General features: G+C 35.4%; 4 protein-coding genes across 4 annotated transcripts in view; 3 read left to right on the plus strand and 1 right to left on the minus strand.

Moving 5' to 3' along the window:
- LOC105313776 (multiple PDZ domain protein-like) overlaps positions 1–1,824 on the plus strand; it is a 13,786-nt gene extending 11,962 nt beyond the window's left edge. The window contains exons 25-28 of the mRNA XM_019999969.1: positions 111–227; positions 297–384; positions 649–967; positions 1,370–1,824. Of these exons, the coding sequence (XP_019855528.1) occupies positions 111–227; positions 297–384; positions 649–967; positions 1,370–1,634 (789 nt within the window). The 3' untranslated portion in view covers positions 1,635–1,824. The remainder of the gene's footprint in view (positions 1–110; positions 228–296; positions 385–648; positions 968–1,369) is intronic.
- Positions 1,825–3,723: 1,899 nt separating this feature from the next.
- LOC109584290 (uncharacterized) lies at positions 3,724–5,479 on the plus strand (the record flags this gene model as incomplete). Its single annotated transcript, XM_019999970.1, has 6 exons — positions 3,724–4,265; positions 4,307–4,338; positions 4,413–4,509; positions 5,030–5,082; positions 5,136–5,189; positions 5,247–5,479. Coding segments are annotated over 6 exons (858 nt in total), but the record flags the coding sequence as incomplete, so codon positions are not given.
- Positions 5,480–5,975: 496 nt separating this feature from the next.
- On the plus strand, positions 5,976–9,955 carry LOC109584291 (uncharacterized). The gene is made up of 12 exons (XM_019999971.1): positions 5,976–6,081; positions 6,742–7,002; positions 7,073–7,102; positions 7,157–7,192; positions 7,233–7,946; positions 8,003–8,110; positions 8,156–8,963; positions 9,006–9,037; positions 9,352–9,442; positions 9,630–9,682; positions 9,734–9,778; positions 9,827–9,955. Exons 1-11 carry the CDS (start codon positions 5,976–5,978, stop codon positions 9,745–9,747), a joined length of 2,253 nt encoding a protein of 750 aa, XP_019855530.1. The 3' UTR covers positions 9,748–9,778; positions 9,827–9,955.
- A 747-nt stretch (positions 9,956–10,702) lies between these two features.
- Positions 10,703–14,094, minus strand: part of LOC109584296 (uncharacterized) — a 21,390-nt gene continuing 17,998 nt past the window's right edge. The window contains exons 5-6 of the mRNA XM_019999980.1: positions 11,918–11,971; positions 10,703–11,564 (exon numbers count right to left, since the gene is read on the minus strand). Coding sequence (XP_019855539.1) covers positions 10,756–11,564; positions 11,918–11,971 — 863 coding nt within the window. The 3' untranslated portion in view covers positions 10,703–10,755. The remainder of the gene's footprint in view (positions 11,565–11,917; positions 11,972–14,094) is intronic.

The raw sequence follows: 14,094 nt of genomic DNA on the forward strand, positions 1-14,094 counted from the left end.
GATGTGGTAAGTGTATTAACTCCACATGAACTTAGAAGATTAAAAACTCTCTTTCTCTCTCCCTCTCTCTCTCCCCCCTCTCTCTCTCCCTCTCTCTCTCTCTCCTGCAGTTACCTGATGAAGTAGCTGATTTAAGCGGTCGGATTCATCCAGGGGATAAAATACTGGCCATTAATGGAGAAGATATATCAATGGCTGGCCAGGACTTTGTCAGCTCATTGTTACAAGTAACTTTTAACATTCACACCATTTATAATGTATTGTCCTCCATTATTATTGTTCCTCTCTCCCTCCAGAGCTGTCATGGTAGGGTCTCACTAACTATACAGCATGTGGTTCATAATACCCAGTTATACCAGTCAACACAGTCACCTACCAAGAAAAGTAACTCTCTCTCTCTCTCACACACACACACACACACACACACACCTGTACATGTACATTAGATTTGCATGTTTTTTAGAATAGTTACATTATACATGTACATTTACATGTGACCTTAATGTGGTCTGGCTGGGTAGTTTCACAGTAATTATTAAAAATAACTTTCATTATAATTTTTGAACCAGCAAAAATAACACAACACTTATGTACAATGTACAACATGATGTTTATTTAATTATCAGTAATTGTGTTATTCTATTTTAGCTGGAGCTCCTCCACTATACAATCCCTCATCTCCACCAATCAGGTTACAGCGACCAATAGACCCGCCCCCATACGCTTCATCTGAAGCCACACCCATGAGACTAGACCCCGCCCCTTCCTCCGCCTATCAGGACAACAGCTACTCCCCTAGACATCATCACGGGGTCATACAGCAGACTCAATATCGTGACGTGGTGGGACAGAGTCTTCCTGAAGCATCACTCTCTCCTGCTCCTCCTCCTCCTCCTCCTGGTAACAGTCAGTATGGGAACAGGGACATTGGGAGAGAAGGATACCAGTCTGACCATCATAGAACCAAGTTAGTCTTCAAATCTCTCTCTCCTCCTCTCTCTTTCTCTCCTCCTCCTCTCTCTCTCCTCCTCCTCCTCTCTCCCTCTCTCTCCCTCCCTCTCTCTGTCTCTCTCTCCTCCTCCTCCTCTCTCTCTCTCCTCCTCCCTCCCTCTCTCTCTCTCTTCTCTCATTTGAGGAACATTGACATAAGATGGGTTTGGTCTGGCTTGGGCAATTTCACAGTAATTATTTAAAATAGTATTCATTACTGTTGAATCAGCAATTTATTATGCTTATTGGGATAGAACAGGAGTGGATATCCACTCTTCGGTAGAAGGATTACATCCTTTCTTAATTGCTTCAATTATTATTCTTTGTTTTTTTTGTTGCAGTATCTTTTTAAATATTTTCTTTATTCTCTTTCTATTAGTTTACGTTACGTTAAGCTCACTCGGGGTCCTAAAGGATTAGGTTTCTCAGTGGCTGGTGGTAAGGGAAGTCCTAATGGGGACCTCCCTATATGTATCCGCTCAGTGATCCCTGAGTGTACAGCTGCTAGGGATGGGCGGATCAGACAGGGTGATGTTATACTATCTGTTAATGGAATCAGTTTTGAGAATATTTCACATAAAGTTGCTGTGGAAACCTTAACTCGTTTCCGTGGAGATATAACACTGAAGCTGTGCTCACCTTGAAAAGTGAAACTTTCACTAATTATTGTGCATATTCAATTTTAATATTAATTTTTGAACAAAACTACAATTTATTACTATTTTTAAAACACATAATTCACTTTTCAAATTTAAATTGAATTCATCTCACTATTGGTTCGTTTGCACGTGCTTCCCACGTTCTGAATAAGTAGAACAACTCACTGTTCAAATTTAAAATTGAATTATCCCATCGGTTTATTTGCACGTGTTCCCCACGTTCTGAATAAGTAGAATAACTCTGGGTTTTTATAACTTCAGTGTGTTAGTAGTGTTATAACCTGCTCCGCTTCTTTTCACCATGGTCCCACTTCTTCTTGGTCCATTATGCCATTTATCGCTGCTGGTAATGGCCGTAAAGCGAGTGAAGAGCTTAGTCTCGTGTTTTCTCTGGAATCTGTTAGGTTAGTTTTTTTTGTTCTGGCCCTTTGTTGAATTATTGTAAAAATGTCATTATGACAGATCTGTTATAATTAGCACATCATTATGTGTTATAATAAAGTACAAGCGATGTAGGAATTATGAGCTGATAATTATGTTCTCTTTGATGTCTGTCTCTTTTGAAAGAGAAATTCATTGAAGCTAGATCTAAACGGCGGAATTTCCTGTTTGCATACCCTCTGTGGCTTACCACTCTGGCCTACTATACCTATTTGCTAATTATGCAAACACAGATTATAGACCCCCTATAGGTGCTAAGACTATTTTGAATGAATTATTTACGGTAGCCATCCACGATTAAAATTACTGACGGCAAGAAGCTCTCCACATCAAAGGCAGATCAAAGCCCAAGGTGCTGAAATGAAGCATAGCAAGAAAACTATGTTGCAGCAAGAGTTACCTGGTCTATATGATGTAGTCTGGCCTCCATACTTTCCAAAAATGCTGTTTGTAAGCCTGTAGTACCTTGTAGCGCTCAGAAAAATGTCCAGGCGGTGTCACCGCCTTTGATTTTCTTTTGATCTTGAGGCCTTCTTGCCGTCAGTAATTTACATCGTGGGTGGATACCATATAGGGTAGAATAATTTATTATGAATGAATATCATTATTGTAATCATTTGTATGGCTCACTCAGTTAGTAATTTTAGACTGAATACTGTATGAGTGGTTTTTTTCAAGAGAATTATATTTCATGAAATCTGCTAAAATTCAAATTCGTGGATTTTAATTTTGCGAATTCTACCACGTGTGCCATGCGGGTACCGTATTAAATTCATTTTTGCAGATTTTATTTTCGCAAATCAGGAGGGAATCCGCGAAATTCGCAAAATTTGTAACCCTAAAAAAACCATTTATACGGTATATTTATTTTACAAACTAAGTTGCATATCTTTCTATTGTGGAGTGTTTATTTGGCTATTATTTATTGATGCATTTTTGGTCAGTACAAGTTATACTTGTGAGAGTTTAACGCTGAGAGTAGGCAATAGCTGTTATGCTATAACTAATGAGCTGATTATTATTAAAGGAGAAAAACTGAGAGAGAGAGAACAACACTAACTCATAACCAGCACAGAACAAAATCAATACACACTATTTATAGTGTGTATTGTGTGTATTTATTATCTGTATATCTGTATAGTGTGTATTTATTGCATAACATAAACCACAACCAAAAGAATGTAACAGTGTATACTGTTAACAGTGCATAGTATTGTAAATACTTTCATTTTCATTCTTGTTACATTTAATTGTAGGATCACTTTCTTTTGCTGCTGTAATTTTTGTCACTAATTATGCAGTTGAAAGCACAGAGTGGCAAATTGTCTTGTGCTTGATATTTTCTGTTATATTTGCAGCATATAAATGTTACTGTCATGTCAAGGAGAAACAGAAGCAAAATTCCAGCCAAAAATCTGAGTCTAATGTACACAATGCAGCAGAGTACCATGAATTGTGTGAAAGCCAAACCCGTTTGTCGAAAGATTACGAAGCCAGTAAAAGAACTATTGCTGATTTGAGGGAAGAGAAGAAGAAATTAAAGAAGCAAGGAAGGGACAAAGATCTTGCTCTAGCTCAAATGACAAAGAAGCATGCCAAGGAGCTACGTTTGAAAGAGGAAGCGTTGAAGTGAAAAGACCAGCGTAAACTAGAAAATTTGAGGCAAATAGAAGAGATTAATAACCTCACAGACGAACTTAATAAGGCAAATAATCGGTCATCATCTCTAAATGAACAATTAATCAAGACACAGCAGCAATCGGAGGCATTTGCAGACCACAATCAAAAACTGGAGTCTCAAATATGTGAACTACAAGAGAATATTGAAACTTACAAGAATGAAGTCACTTCTTTAGAAGATAGACTCACCAAACATAATGTAGCAATAGTATCTCTGGAAGATCATTTGAGTGCCAAAAACTTGGAACTGAGCCAGCTGCGAGAAGAGCTCACTGCTAGTAAGAATAAAGTGGCTTCTTTGGAGGAAACTTTAAACAATAAAGAACAAGAATTATGGCATCACGAGGAAGCACTCAGAACAGCGATAGAACATGTTTTTACAAATGAGGATCGCGCAATTTATAATGCAACTTGTCAAAAGTGCTTACCTCCTCCACAGGTAGTAGTTTGTTCTGCTCCTGTGTTTCAGTCCAACAATGGCTATAGCTTGGAAGGGTATGTTATACTATTTGTTTATTAAGTTTATTTTATTGTAGGAGTGACGTTTGTGAGCTCTCTGAAAGAGATGGTGAGTGACACTTGTGCACACTGGCTGACACAACTATAGCCAATTGTTATTATGGTTTCATTATTGTTTTTTAGATGAAGGAGAGCTCTTCGTTTCTCCTGATCATTATAATTCACAATACAGCCATCATGCTTTAGTGACAAACAACCAGTCAATTGATGAATGGAATTTGTAAGCATAATGATTGTGTGGTCATCTATGTGTGTGTGTGTGTATAGGGACTTTGGCCCGATTTCGCAAAAAATGAAAAGTAGAGAATTCTCCATTTTTATTACATTTCCTGATACATATACATGTTCTTATGTTGCGTAGAAAGTTTGAGCTGGTTCTGATCAAATTTAGATTTTTTACAAATTTTTAAACTTGCTTCAAAATTTGGCCAAAATCCCTGTACTATAGTACAGGGACTTTGGCCCGATTTCGCAAAAAATGAAAACTAGAGAATTCTCCATTTTTATTACATTTCCTGATACATATACATGTACTTATGTTGTGTAGAAAATTTGAGCTGGTTCCGATCAAAATTGGATTTTTTACGAATTTTTTAATTTGCTCAAAATTGTACAAATTATTATTACATTCTGTGTGTATTACATTAAGAGGCTGACCTTTAGCATTCAAATTGATCATAATGACTGATCTTTTGTCCTTTGATAAGCAGCTACTTAATGATAATTTCCTTTCATTTCAGTTATTATTATATTGCAATGGAAGCAACCAGCTATTGTTCTCAAGTATCCACTGGTCAGTGTTACTATACACTGTCTTACTGTGTATTAATGTAATATTGTTAATAGATGTACCTCCTATGGAGTTTATACCATATAGCTTGGAAATTTCAAAGTATCGTGGTAAGCCTGTCCAATAATTATATAATTTGTATATTGATGTTTTATACACTTTTATAGATCGGCTGGTTGTGTCTCCTTTATTTCTTCCATTCCCTTTTCCTGCACCTGTCAATGAACTTCACTTAATCCCGACATAGATTGGCAACTTTCAACTTGTGGTCAGAGCTTTAATGTAGTTGGTTGCAACATGTTTTGTATAAAGTAGAAAGACTCTCAACTTTCATTAAAGCAAGTTACCTGACAGCATCAAAAGTTCTGGCGACAAAGTTACCTAGTGTATGTTGGACTAGCTTATAAAAGCAGCTGTAGTATTAAAAGGAACGATATCGTTGTACTTTTTTTATCACTATATCATGTATTATTATCCCTTTTCAATTGGACTATAGCTTAAGTGCCTTTATATTGTATATTCTAAAATCCTATTAACTCTTTTTAACCAAGCAAGGAAGAAAATTACAGCTTCATTTGAAATGAGATGTAATCAACGTTATGCACTTAGAGGACCATGTTTGAATTAATGTCTACTAAGATTCTGAATTAACTTTGTGTAGTTACTCTTTATCTATTATTCTTTCTCTCTCTCATTATTATTGTTACCTTCATTAGTAACATAAACAAGGACATTGTAAATTGTTATTTTATTTAGAAAAATTAATTTTATTGCTATGTATAGATATACTTGACAAAACCAGCTTACACAATAATTTTTATTATAAAAAAATTACCAAAAAATATTCAAAAAGGGGGTGGGTCCGGCTTGCTATTTCAGTGAGTAAGCCCTGCATAATGCTGGTTTTGTACTGCTATATATTCTGTGGAATTTTGTTACAGAAGGTTTGCTATACTGATCCTGCCGAGGATCATGCTTCTATTCTGACTGGAAGGACCTTAGGTGAGCAGTTCTGCTTCAGGATATTTAGAAATACCGTCAATACTTTTGACAAGCTTTTATTATGACTTAACAGCTTGATTTTGAGTTAGATCTACATCAAAAAGGATTTTAAAATGTAATAATAATAGATCTGATCCTCAGTACCAAAAAAAATATAATATATATATATAATCTGAGGTTCTATCCCTTCAGGAACTTTTGAAAAGTGGGCCTTAGGGGTGGGGGGTAGTCTCAGACTTTGGCGGCTGCAGAATTCCAACTCAGCCTAGGCATTTCTAATTAAAGGGGTGTGGTAAAAGGGTTAAATAGCATTGTTTCTACTTCCGGTCTAATTTTTAACCTAGGCAATGACCCCCAATGCCTAGGCCTGCAGCCGCCTATGGTCTCAGACTCAGTATCCTAGCCTAGTACTGAGCCTACAGTCATTTGGGTGCTCCCAAATGACTGACTGACTGTAGGCTGGGGAATGGTCAGGTCTGGCCACGCGAGACTAATCACAGAGGCTAGCTCTGTGATCGGATAGTAGGGGCAGCACCATTGCAGTCATTTGCCATGGCCACTGTCTAAAATTTTATTCATGTAGATCGAATCATTTTCCTCTGATATTATCATTAGTGTAGGGTTCACCTAGTAATACTGTCATTTTATTATTATATCTAGATAGCAATGATCTAAATCAAGTGATTGCATTACTTGAGAGACATCAGTACAACAAAGCATCGTATTATCAACTTGGTCTACGTCTTCTATTATTTGATAATACACTGAGGATCATTGAGCAAGAACATAAAGGACAAGTAGATCGTTGTTTCACGGAGTGTTTGGCTAGATGGTTGCGTAAATTTGATGGTGTGAAGAACCCAACAATAGATGCACTGATAGCTGCTCTTAGAGAAATAGGAGAGAATGCTGTAGCTGATGGTATTAATAAAGAAAGGAAAAGTAAATTAATTTTTTATTAATTTTATGTTAAATAAAATTTCAATATTAGCCACACACCCAAAACTGCATACCAGTGAAGGTTAGATAAGCACAACATAGTGACATTTCTAATACATTGTATGTTTCTTCATAGGGCATGATTCAACACAGTCAGCCATTGTTAACCCAGGTAAGAGCTAAAAACGGAGTAGTTTTATGTATTGTTGCAGGTGTTCATGATCTTGAGCACAGAATTGATCAAGTTTTTATGCTACGAGACATTGCTAATAAATTGCTGAATCAATTTGGGCATCTTGTTGTTGCTGTGAAAAATGCACTTGAAAGAAATAAATTTAATGTAGACAATGCAAAAGAGTTGGTAGAAGGACATTTAAAGAGAAAAGCTCGTGTCGCTAAAAGTTTGATGCCCTGCATTGATATTCTTAAGAAGGTCAAGGATTTAAAAAGTTTTTTTGATTTTCTACGTGACTATGATTTTATTGGTTATCTCAATTACAAGCTATTGAAGGATCTATCTGAACTTGTCGATGATGATAAGCTCAAGCAACGTTTTTTTGAATATGAAAAAGAATATGCAAAATTGTTAAGTGCAGGTTCCTTCAAGCATCTGATACCTTTATTTGAAAAACAGTCTGATCTATCTCCTACTGCTCCTCTTGGCTTACCTTATGTTACCTTTCGTCTTGAGAAACCTTGGTTAATCACTAGTGTTTATACCTGGGTCTCAACCTTTGGTGAATTCTCATGGGCGCAATATACAATTTTTAAAGAATTAAGAAAGAATTGTGTCATCATCACTTATGCTATACTACCTTTTGTCCTTGATGATGTCATGAGAGATCTCAAAGATCCAGTGATATTGAAAAAGCTAGAGGATAAAGGAGTTACTGTAATTAAGTTACCACAGGAAGAGGAGAAAGAAGGTGAGAGGTTATGCAGTTTGTGCATAGCTAAATGTGTATAATTTTTTGATTTTCAGTGGCTCATGATAAAGATGTACCTGTTATCGTAAAAATAAAGCAGGAATCTAGACAAACAGCTAATCAAAAAGATGAAAAAATTAATTGTCAGCAAACATCAATTTTTGGTCAGTGTAGTCATTTTTATTTACTTGTTCATATTCTTACTTTAGATTCAAGTAATTATGTAGGCAGCATTCAATCATGGCAGTTATGGATCATGAGCTCAATAGGCTCAATAGCCATGTTTTTAATAGTTACGAAGTTCTGTGATTACCGCCGGTATGTCAAAAAAAAAAGAAAGCAGCAGAGATCCAGACACATACAACCTTTAGTGTACGATACAGACTACCATAGGATTTGTAAAAGCCAGACCCGTTTCTTCAGAGATCACGAAACTATTAAAAAGGTAAATAAAGAATTAAGAGAAGAAAAAAGAAAATTAAGAAAAGAGAAAGAAGACAAAGATCGTGCTTTAGATGAGATGACAAAGAAGGTGTACGATTTGAAAAAGGAGCTACACATAAAGATACAGGTTATTCGTGCTAATAATGAAAAAAGGCTAAAAAAAGAAGCGACTCTTAATCAAATCATTTTGAGTAGTGAGGAAGAGATTCAAGAGCTCAAACACCAACTGCGTGAAGCCAACAATGAGTCATTGTCAATGAATCGTCAGCTAATCAACAACAAAGAAGAGCTTCAACAGCTGTCAGATAAACTCATGGAGCGTGACAAAATGTTTGCATATCTTAAAGATGATTTGAGCGCCAAAAACTTAGAACTGAGCCAGCTGCAAGAAGAGCTCACTGCTAGTAAAAATGAAATTGCTTCAAATTTAGAAGAAACTTTAAAAAATAGAGAAGAGGATCCCTATTGCATAATGCACAGTGAGATTTCTGCTGAAGAATGTTTAGAACCTCAGGTGTCAAAATTTAAACCTACAATCACAATGCAAGCTGTTAGCCTCTCCACTCGAGAAAGGTAATTTATCAGTAATAAATGCTTAATTTTAAATTTTCCTAGAAATGACATTAGTGAGCTTTGTGAAAGAGAAGGTGGGTTTTGTTTTGTGTAAGTATGTACTATGTACAATGTATACACACATATATATATATATATGTATATTATATAGTATACTAGTAGGTCGCATATACAAAATATAGGACCTTTGGTTTGTGTTAGAGGATGTGATATAGCCCAAGGGCCTTAGGCCCAAGGGCTATATCACATCCTTGGACACCCACCTCAGGTCTATATTTTTGTATATAGACCTGTTTAGTATGATATATAATACACACATATATATATATATTATAATCATCTGGCAGTGTTTGTTTTTGGCAATTTTGTTTGTCATTTTTGTTTTTAGATCTACTATACGAAGAGTTTGTTCCTCCTGACCATTTAAATTTGCTGCAAGACACATGTCAAATGATGGCTAACAATATGTCTATTGAAAAGTAAGAATTTTTTTCTTGCACTTTACTCTGTGCTTGTGTTGTGTTGAAAAATGACAAGGATGATAGGCTATGGTCAGTACTAATTATGATAAGTGTATAGTGTTAGCATTCCAATGGACCAAAAAATAAACCCATGTACTTTGATGTTATTTGCTAAATAAATCAAGTTATTAGACTTTTTTTATAGCTATCTTCATCTTCCATTGAAAAAAATTAGCAGTTGCTCTGAATTTTGCATTGGTCAGTTTCATATGCTTATTCTACAATGCATTACTTTGTTTTGATATTTAGATTTCAAGATTTAGCTTGGAATTTTCAGAATATCACTGTGTGGCGGTAAGCTTATGCAATAGATTGGTTCTGTAGTGATGTTATTACTCATAGATTTTCCTGCCGTCCCTCCCAATCAAGTTAAAATCTCTTAACTGAGTCAATGAACAAGATTACAACTTCTTTATTATGTCCACTCTTTTATATACTGGTTTGACTTCATTTGACTTTGTTTGATAGGCATAGGCAGTGACATGGCAGCGGGTAGGGAATTTGTCTTATAATTTTTTTGTAGAGTTTTTGATACCATTTGATAATCTTCATCATCTAGTGATCTTTCTTTGTGCAACCCTGTGTTGCCACTATTAATTAATTTATCCTACCAATGGCAATCGTAAGCACTTGTCTATATACGCCCTTGTGTTTATTACTTTTATTTGTTTTTTATTTTTATTCCTTTTTAGGAGTTACTATGAATGTATAAACATAACATATAGGATTATACTCTACTGCATATAATGCTGTTATTAGTATAAGGCAATGTTGCAAGGAGCTTCATTATGCTGGATATAAAGTTGTTCCCAAATCATGCCAAAGTCCCTGTACTGTACAGGGACTTTGGCCAAATTTTGCCAAAAATGAAAAGGTCCATTTCTATTACATTTCCTGATACATATACATGTACTTATGTTGTGTAGAAAGTTTGAGCTGGCTCCGATCAAATTTTTTATGAACTTTTAAAGTTACTCTAAAATTGGCCGGCGAAAAACATGCATGATCTGATCCTTTTGGAAATGAAAACTGACATTGAGTTTATCACAACAAACACACAGTAATGCATTACTAAGTATTCCTTTTGATACCAAAAAACAACAAAAAACTTATCATTATCAAACATATCAGGCTCAGCCATATAGAGTATATTATATTTCTGCTACTGGTTACCATTTTGTAATTGTTCAAACAATAATTTGTTTAACTTTCTGGATTATGAAAATTTTATAATTACAAAAACTAACCTAAATTTAGTCAGTTAGTTATTGTTATTTATTTAGTACAGCATACACATAATGGGCAGCAGCACGGGCTGCAAATGGCTTCCATTTTTTAGTGGCTTCTTTGTCACCATCACCCCAGTCACCAATACCCTTGATGACAATAGCACTAACACCACGTTCAGGAGCATAATCAATAGCAGTCATTATTCCAGCTCCTTCCATTTCTCCTGCAATAGCATCAGGTTTTTGGTCAAGCAATTTCTTTTTAACGTCAGGATTATCGATCAGACTGCCTGTAGATATAAGGACACCAGTAGAGACTGTAATATTGTGTGGCATTTCAAAACCATGAGTAGGTCGGAATTTGTTTAGAATAGCTGGCTTTACTTGGTGTTGAGGGCCTCTCTGATACTCATTTTCACCCAACCCTTCACGTTTATTTGTGAAATCACAGATCGTGCCTGAAATGATAACGTCACCTAACTTCTGCTTTCCTGGATCCATTCCAAAACAGACACCGACAGCAACAACATATTTGATCCTCAGAAACTTTTCTAACATTTTTGATGTGATGACACCAGCGTGAATTGGACCCTGCCTGCTCTTATCTGGTGCGGTCATCACAACAATGACCTTGCTTTTTCCATAATGTCCTATGTATATCCTCAGACCATCAATGTATGTTTCAATGACCTTTTTAGATGATTTCTTCAGATAATACACCACTAAGTCTTCTTCACTTGTAGTGGCTGGCATAAGTAGGATTTCAATATCTTTAACAAGGTCTTTATGAAACTCTTGAGTTTCAGGGACACGATTTATGATTTTATCATCATACTGCCAGTCTGGTAGGTCTAAAAAAACCACATGACTTTTGAATGTAGATAATGTTCTTGTATTATTGTGTGTGTGTGTGTGTGATTTTATATAATTCTATAGTTTAATTGTTTTATTTTTATCACAGCATGGAGCTGCATGAGTAATATTAATTTGCAAAGCTCCTTGTTTTGCAACTTAATATTACAGCCAACTATAAGCCAGCTTACAAACTACATAAGCATGATCTGAATTATTTTGTGAGTATAATTACGCATGTATGATGTATAGACTATTAAAAAACTATTACTATTACTGTAATAAAAGGAATAAAGTATTATAATTATGCAATAAACTATTGTTGTGTGTAGAATATTACTGTATTGGTTACCTTGCGGGGGTCCATCAGTTTCCTCATCAGCTGCACATGCTTCAGACTCTCCATCTAGAATACCATTAATATAGGATCATTATTTTTATAGACTATAGTATCATGCTTCTATCAAAAAGTTTTCATTATGTGGTTTTATGAGTAGCAGCTGTGCTATCTGGAGGAATTCCCATATCTATTGTGTGGCTGTGTGTTGTCTGGATTCTACAACTGTAGTAACAAGCTGTTTTAGGGACTTTTGAAGCTGTGTTTCAATAGCTAATTAGGGTTTCATTGAAGACAAAATTTATTTATTGCTTTCAGCCTAGTAGAGAGCCTTTACAGGAATCAAATCATTTCAACAGGTTATATTACCATTATATTTGTATTCAGAACCACATTTCTTAGTGCTGGCAGGATCAAGTTTCCGCCCTAGATTAGAGAATAGTTAAATCTACCAATTACAGTTCCATTTAGCCATACTTTTAGCTGGTTTCTTTCCTCGTGATAAACCTCCTAAAATAGTAAAATATACTGTAAATTTACATATACAATTAATAAATTTTTAATTTTATGCATAGCAGTACCAGTTATACTGCTTTAATATTAAGTATTGTCAATAATCTATTAAATGGCAAATAAAATTGCTGCTAGTTGAATTGTTATTGATTTATTATTTCAATTACAATTGTGCAATGCCACCTGTTAAGCCAAAAACTCTTTTCCATTGCATGTGCATGACAATAAATATGCTAGGTAAGATAACAATCTTGTTTTGCACTCACTTATATAGTCAGCTTGGTGTTTATTATTCTTCATCTGGTCAAGAGCATCAGCAAGTGAACTGTAACTTGGCTTTCCATTACATTTGCTATCAACATCATCAGCTCTGCTCAGCCACTTTACAAGGCATTCAGTAAAACACCTATCAACGTCACCTCTTTCATTTACACTAATCACATCCAGTGTATTTTTATGCAGACCAAGTTTTCTTCCTAATTTATCCCAATCTGCTGTATTAAATTGTGCGTCCTCTAAATTTTGTATCACATTATCTAAATCACGAATGTTCAACCCTAAAAGTTAACAGATGTTGAAAGACTATAAAGAACTAATAATAGCCATAAATACTACACCTTTGCACTACTGTAGCTATATTTGGAAATTTTTACTGTGACTTTTATTTAGCGATCGAGATGAGAAATCCACAAAAATTGGATTACACTAGCTTTTGCATATTGGATCTACCACTATAGTCTACTTTTATGTTATAAGTTATTTTAATTGGTTCATCATTTACATGAACTTGTTGTTACCCCTAGGCCTGATGACAACAGCATTACAATATGTGTCACAGGGCTATATATATATACTATACTGTTATAGAGTTACTTTATGTCAGAGTAAAGTACATCAGCTACAAAGTTAATTAAACACTCACCTTCTGCTAGGTAAATTAATTGTAAGGAGAACAGCAAGAGGGTTGGAATGAAGCTCATTACTGCACTGAACACGTACACACAGAGAACAGTAAACAGTTATAAAGTGGGTGGATACACCTACACAGCCAAGAATTATCATCTCTGATACAGGCCACTACCCAAAGTCAATGATTCAGGCCTGATGTCTATTTTGATACAGCCCTGACTGGCATCAATGTTGAATCATGTCTGTTGCTCTGGCTGAAGCCAGGGCCGTACTCCAGCATGGTTGTATCATAAATGATCATCATGATTGTATACTAGACTCATTGCTTTGCAGGCTGCCCAAAATCCATGATACAGGAATGTATCAATGCTGATCCTGATTGATATCAGTCATGATTCAAAGTAAAATTCTTGGCTGTGTACTGGTGTGTTATTTTTTATTAACTTACTAACAGAGTTTATATAGTAGACTTAGTGGTACGATTCTTTCCATTTCTTGTGTAGTGGAACAAACCTGACAGCCCTTGAAAAATGACCACAATTATCTACTAGCTGAATCATTTTAGATCTAACTCATAATAATTAAAATTGTACTATGCTATTATCATTATTAATTAAAGGGCAATAATGTAAAGGCCTAAAGGGTTTTTAGTTTATCAGGTATCCTTTCAGCAGCTGCACAGTCTCCTGTTCCCTCCACAGCATCTATCAAAGTCTGCCATGTTCTACTAGTTACATTATCTTCACCCTCGGCCTATAGCCATGCTTCTA

Source organism: Amphimedon queenslandica, unplaced genomic scaffold, assembly GCF_000090795.2.
Source record: "Amphimedon queenslandica unplaced genomic scaffold, v1.1 AMPQUscaffold_13224, whole genome shotgun sequence".
Classification (NCBI taxonomy): domain Eukaryota; kingdom Metazoa; phylum Porifera; class Demospongiae; order Haplosclerida; family Niphatidae; genus Amphimedon; species Amphimedon queenslandica.

What these genes read in the sequence shown, in the direction of transcription:
- LOC109584291 (XM_019999971.1), top strand. Translation starts at nt 5,976, where the DNA reads ATGCTGGTTTTGTACTGCTATATATTCTGTGGAATTTTGTTACAGAAG. An exon ending in AAAACTGCATACCAGTGAAG is followed by an intron (nt 7,103 to 7,156) that starts GTTAGATAAGCA and finishes GTTTCTTCATAG; the next exon opens with GGCATGATTCAACACAGTCA. An exon ending in AACAATATGTCTATTGAAAA is followed by an intron (nt 9,443 to 9,629) that starts GTAAGAATTTTT and finishes CTTTTTTTATAG; the next exon opens with CTATCTTCATCTTCCATTGA.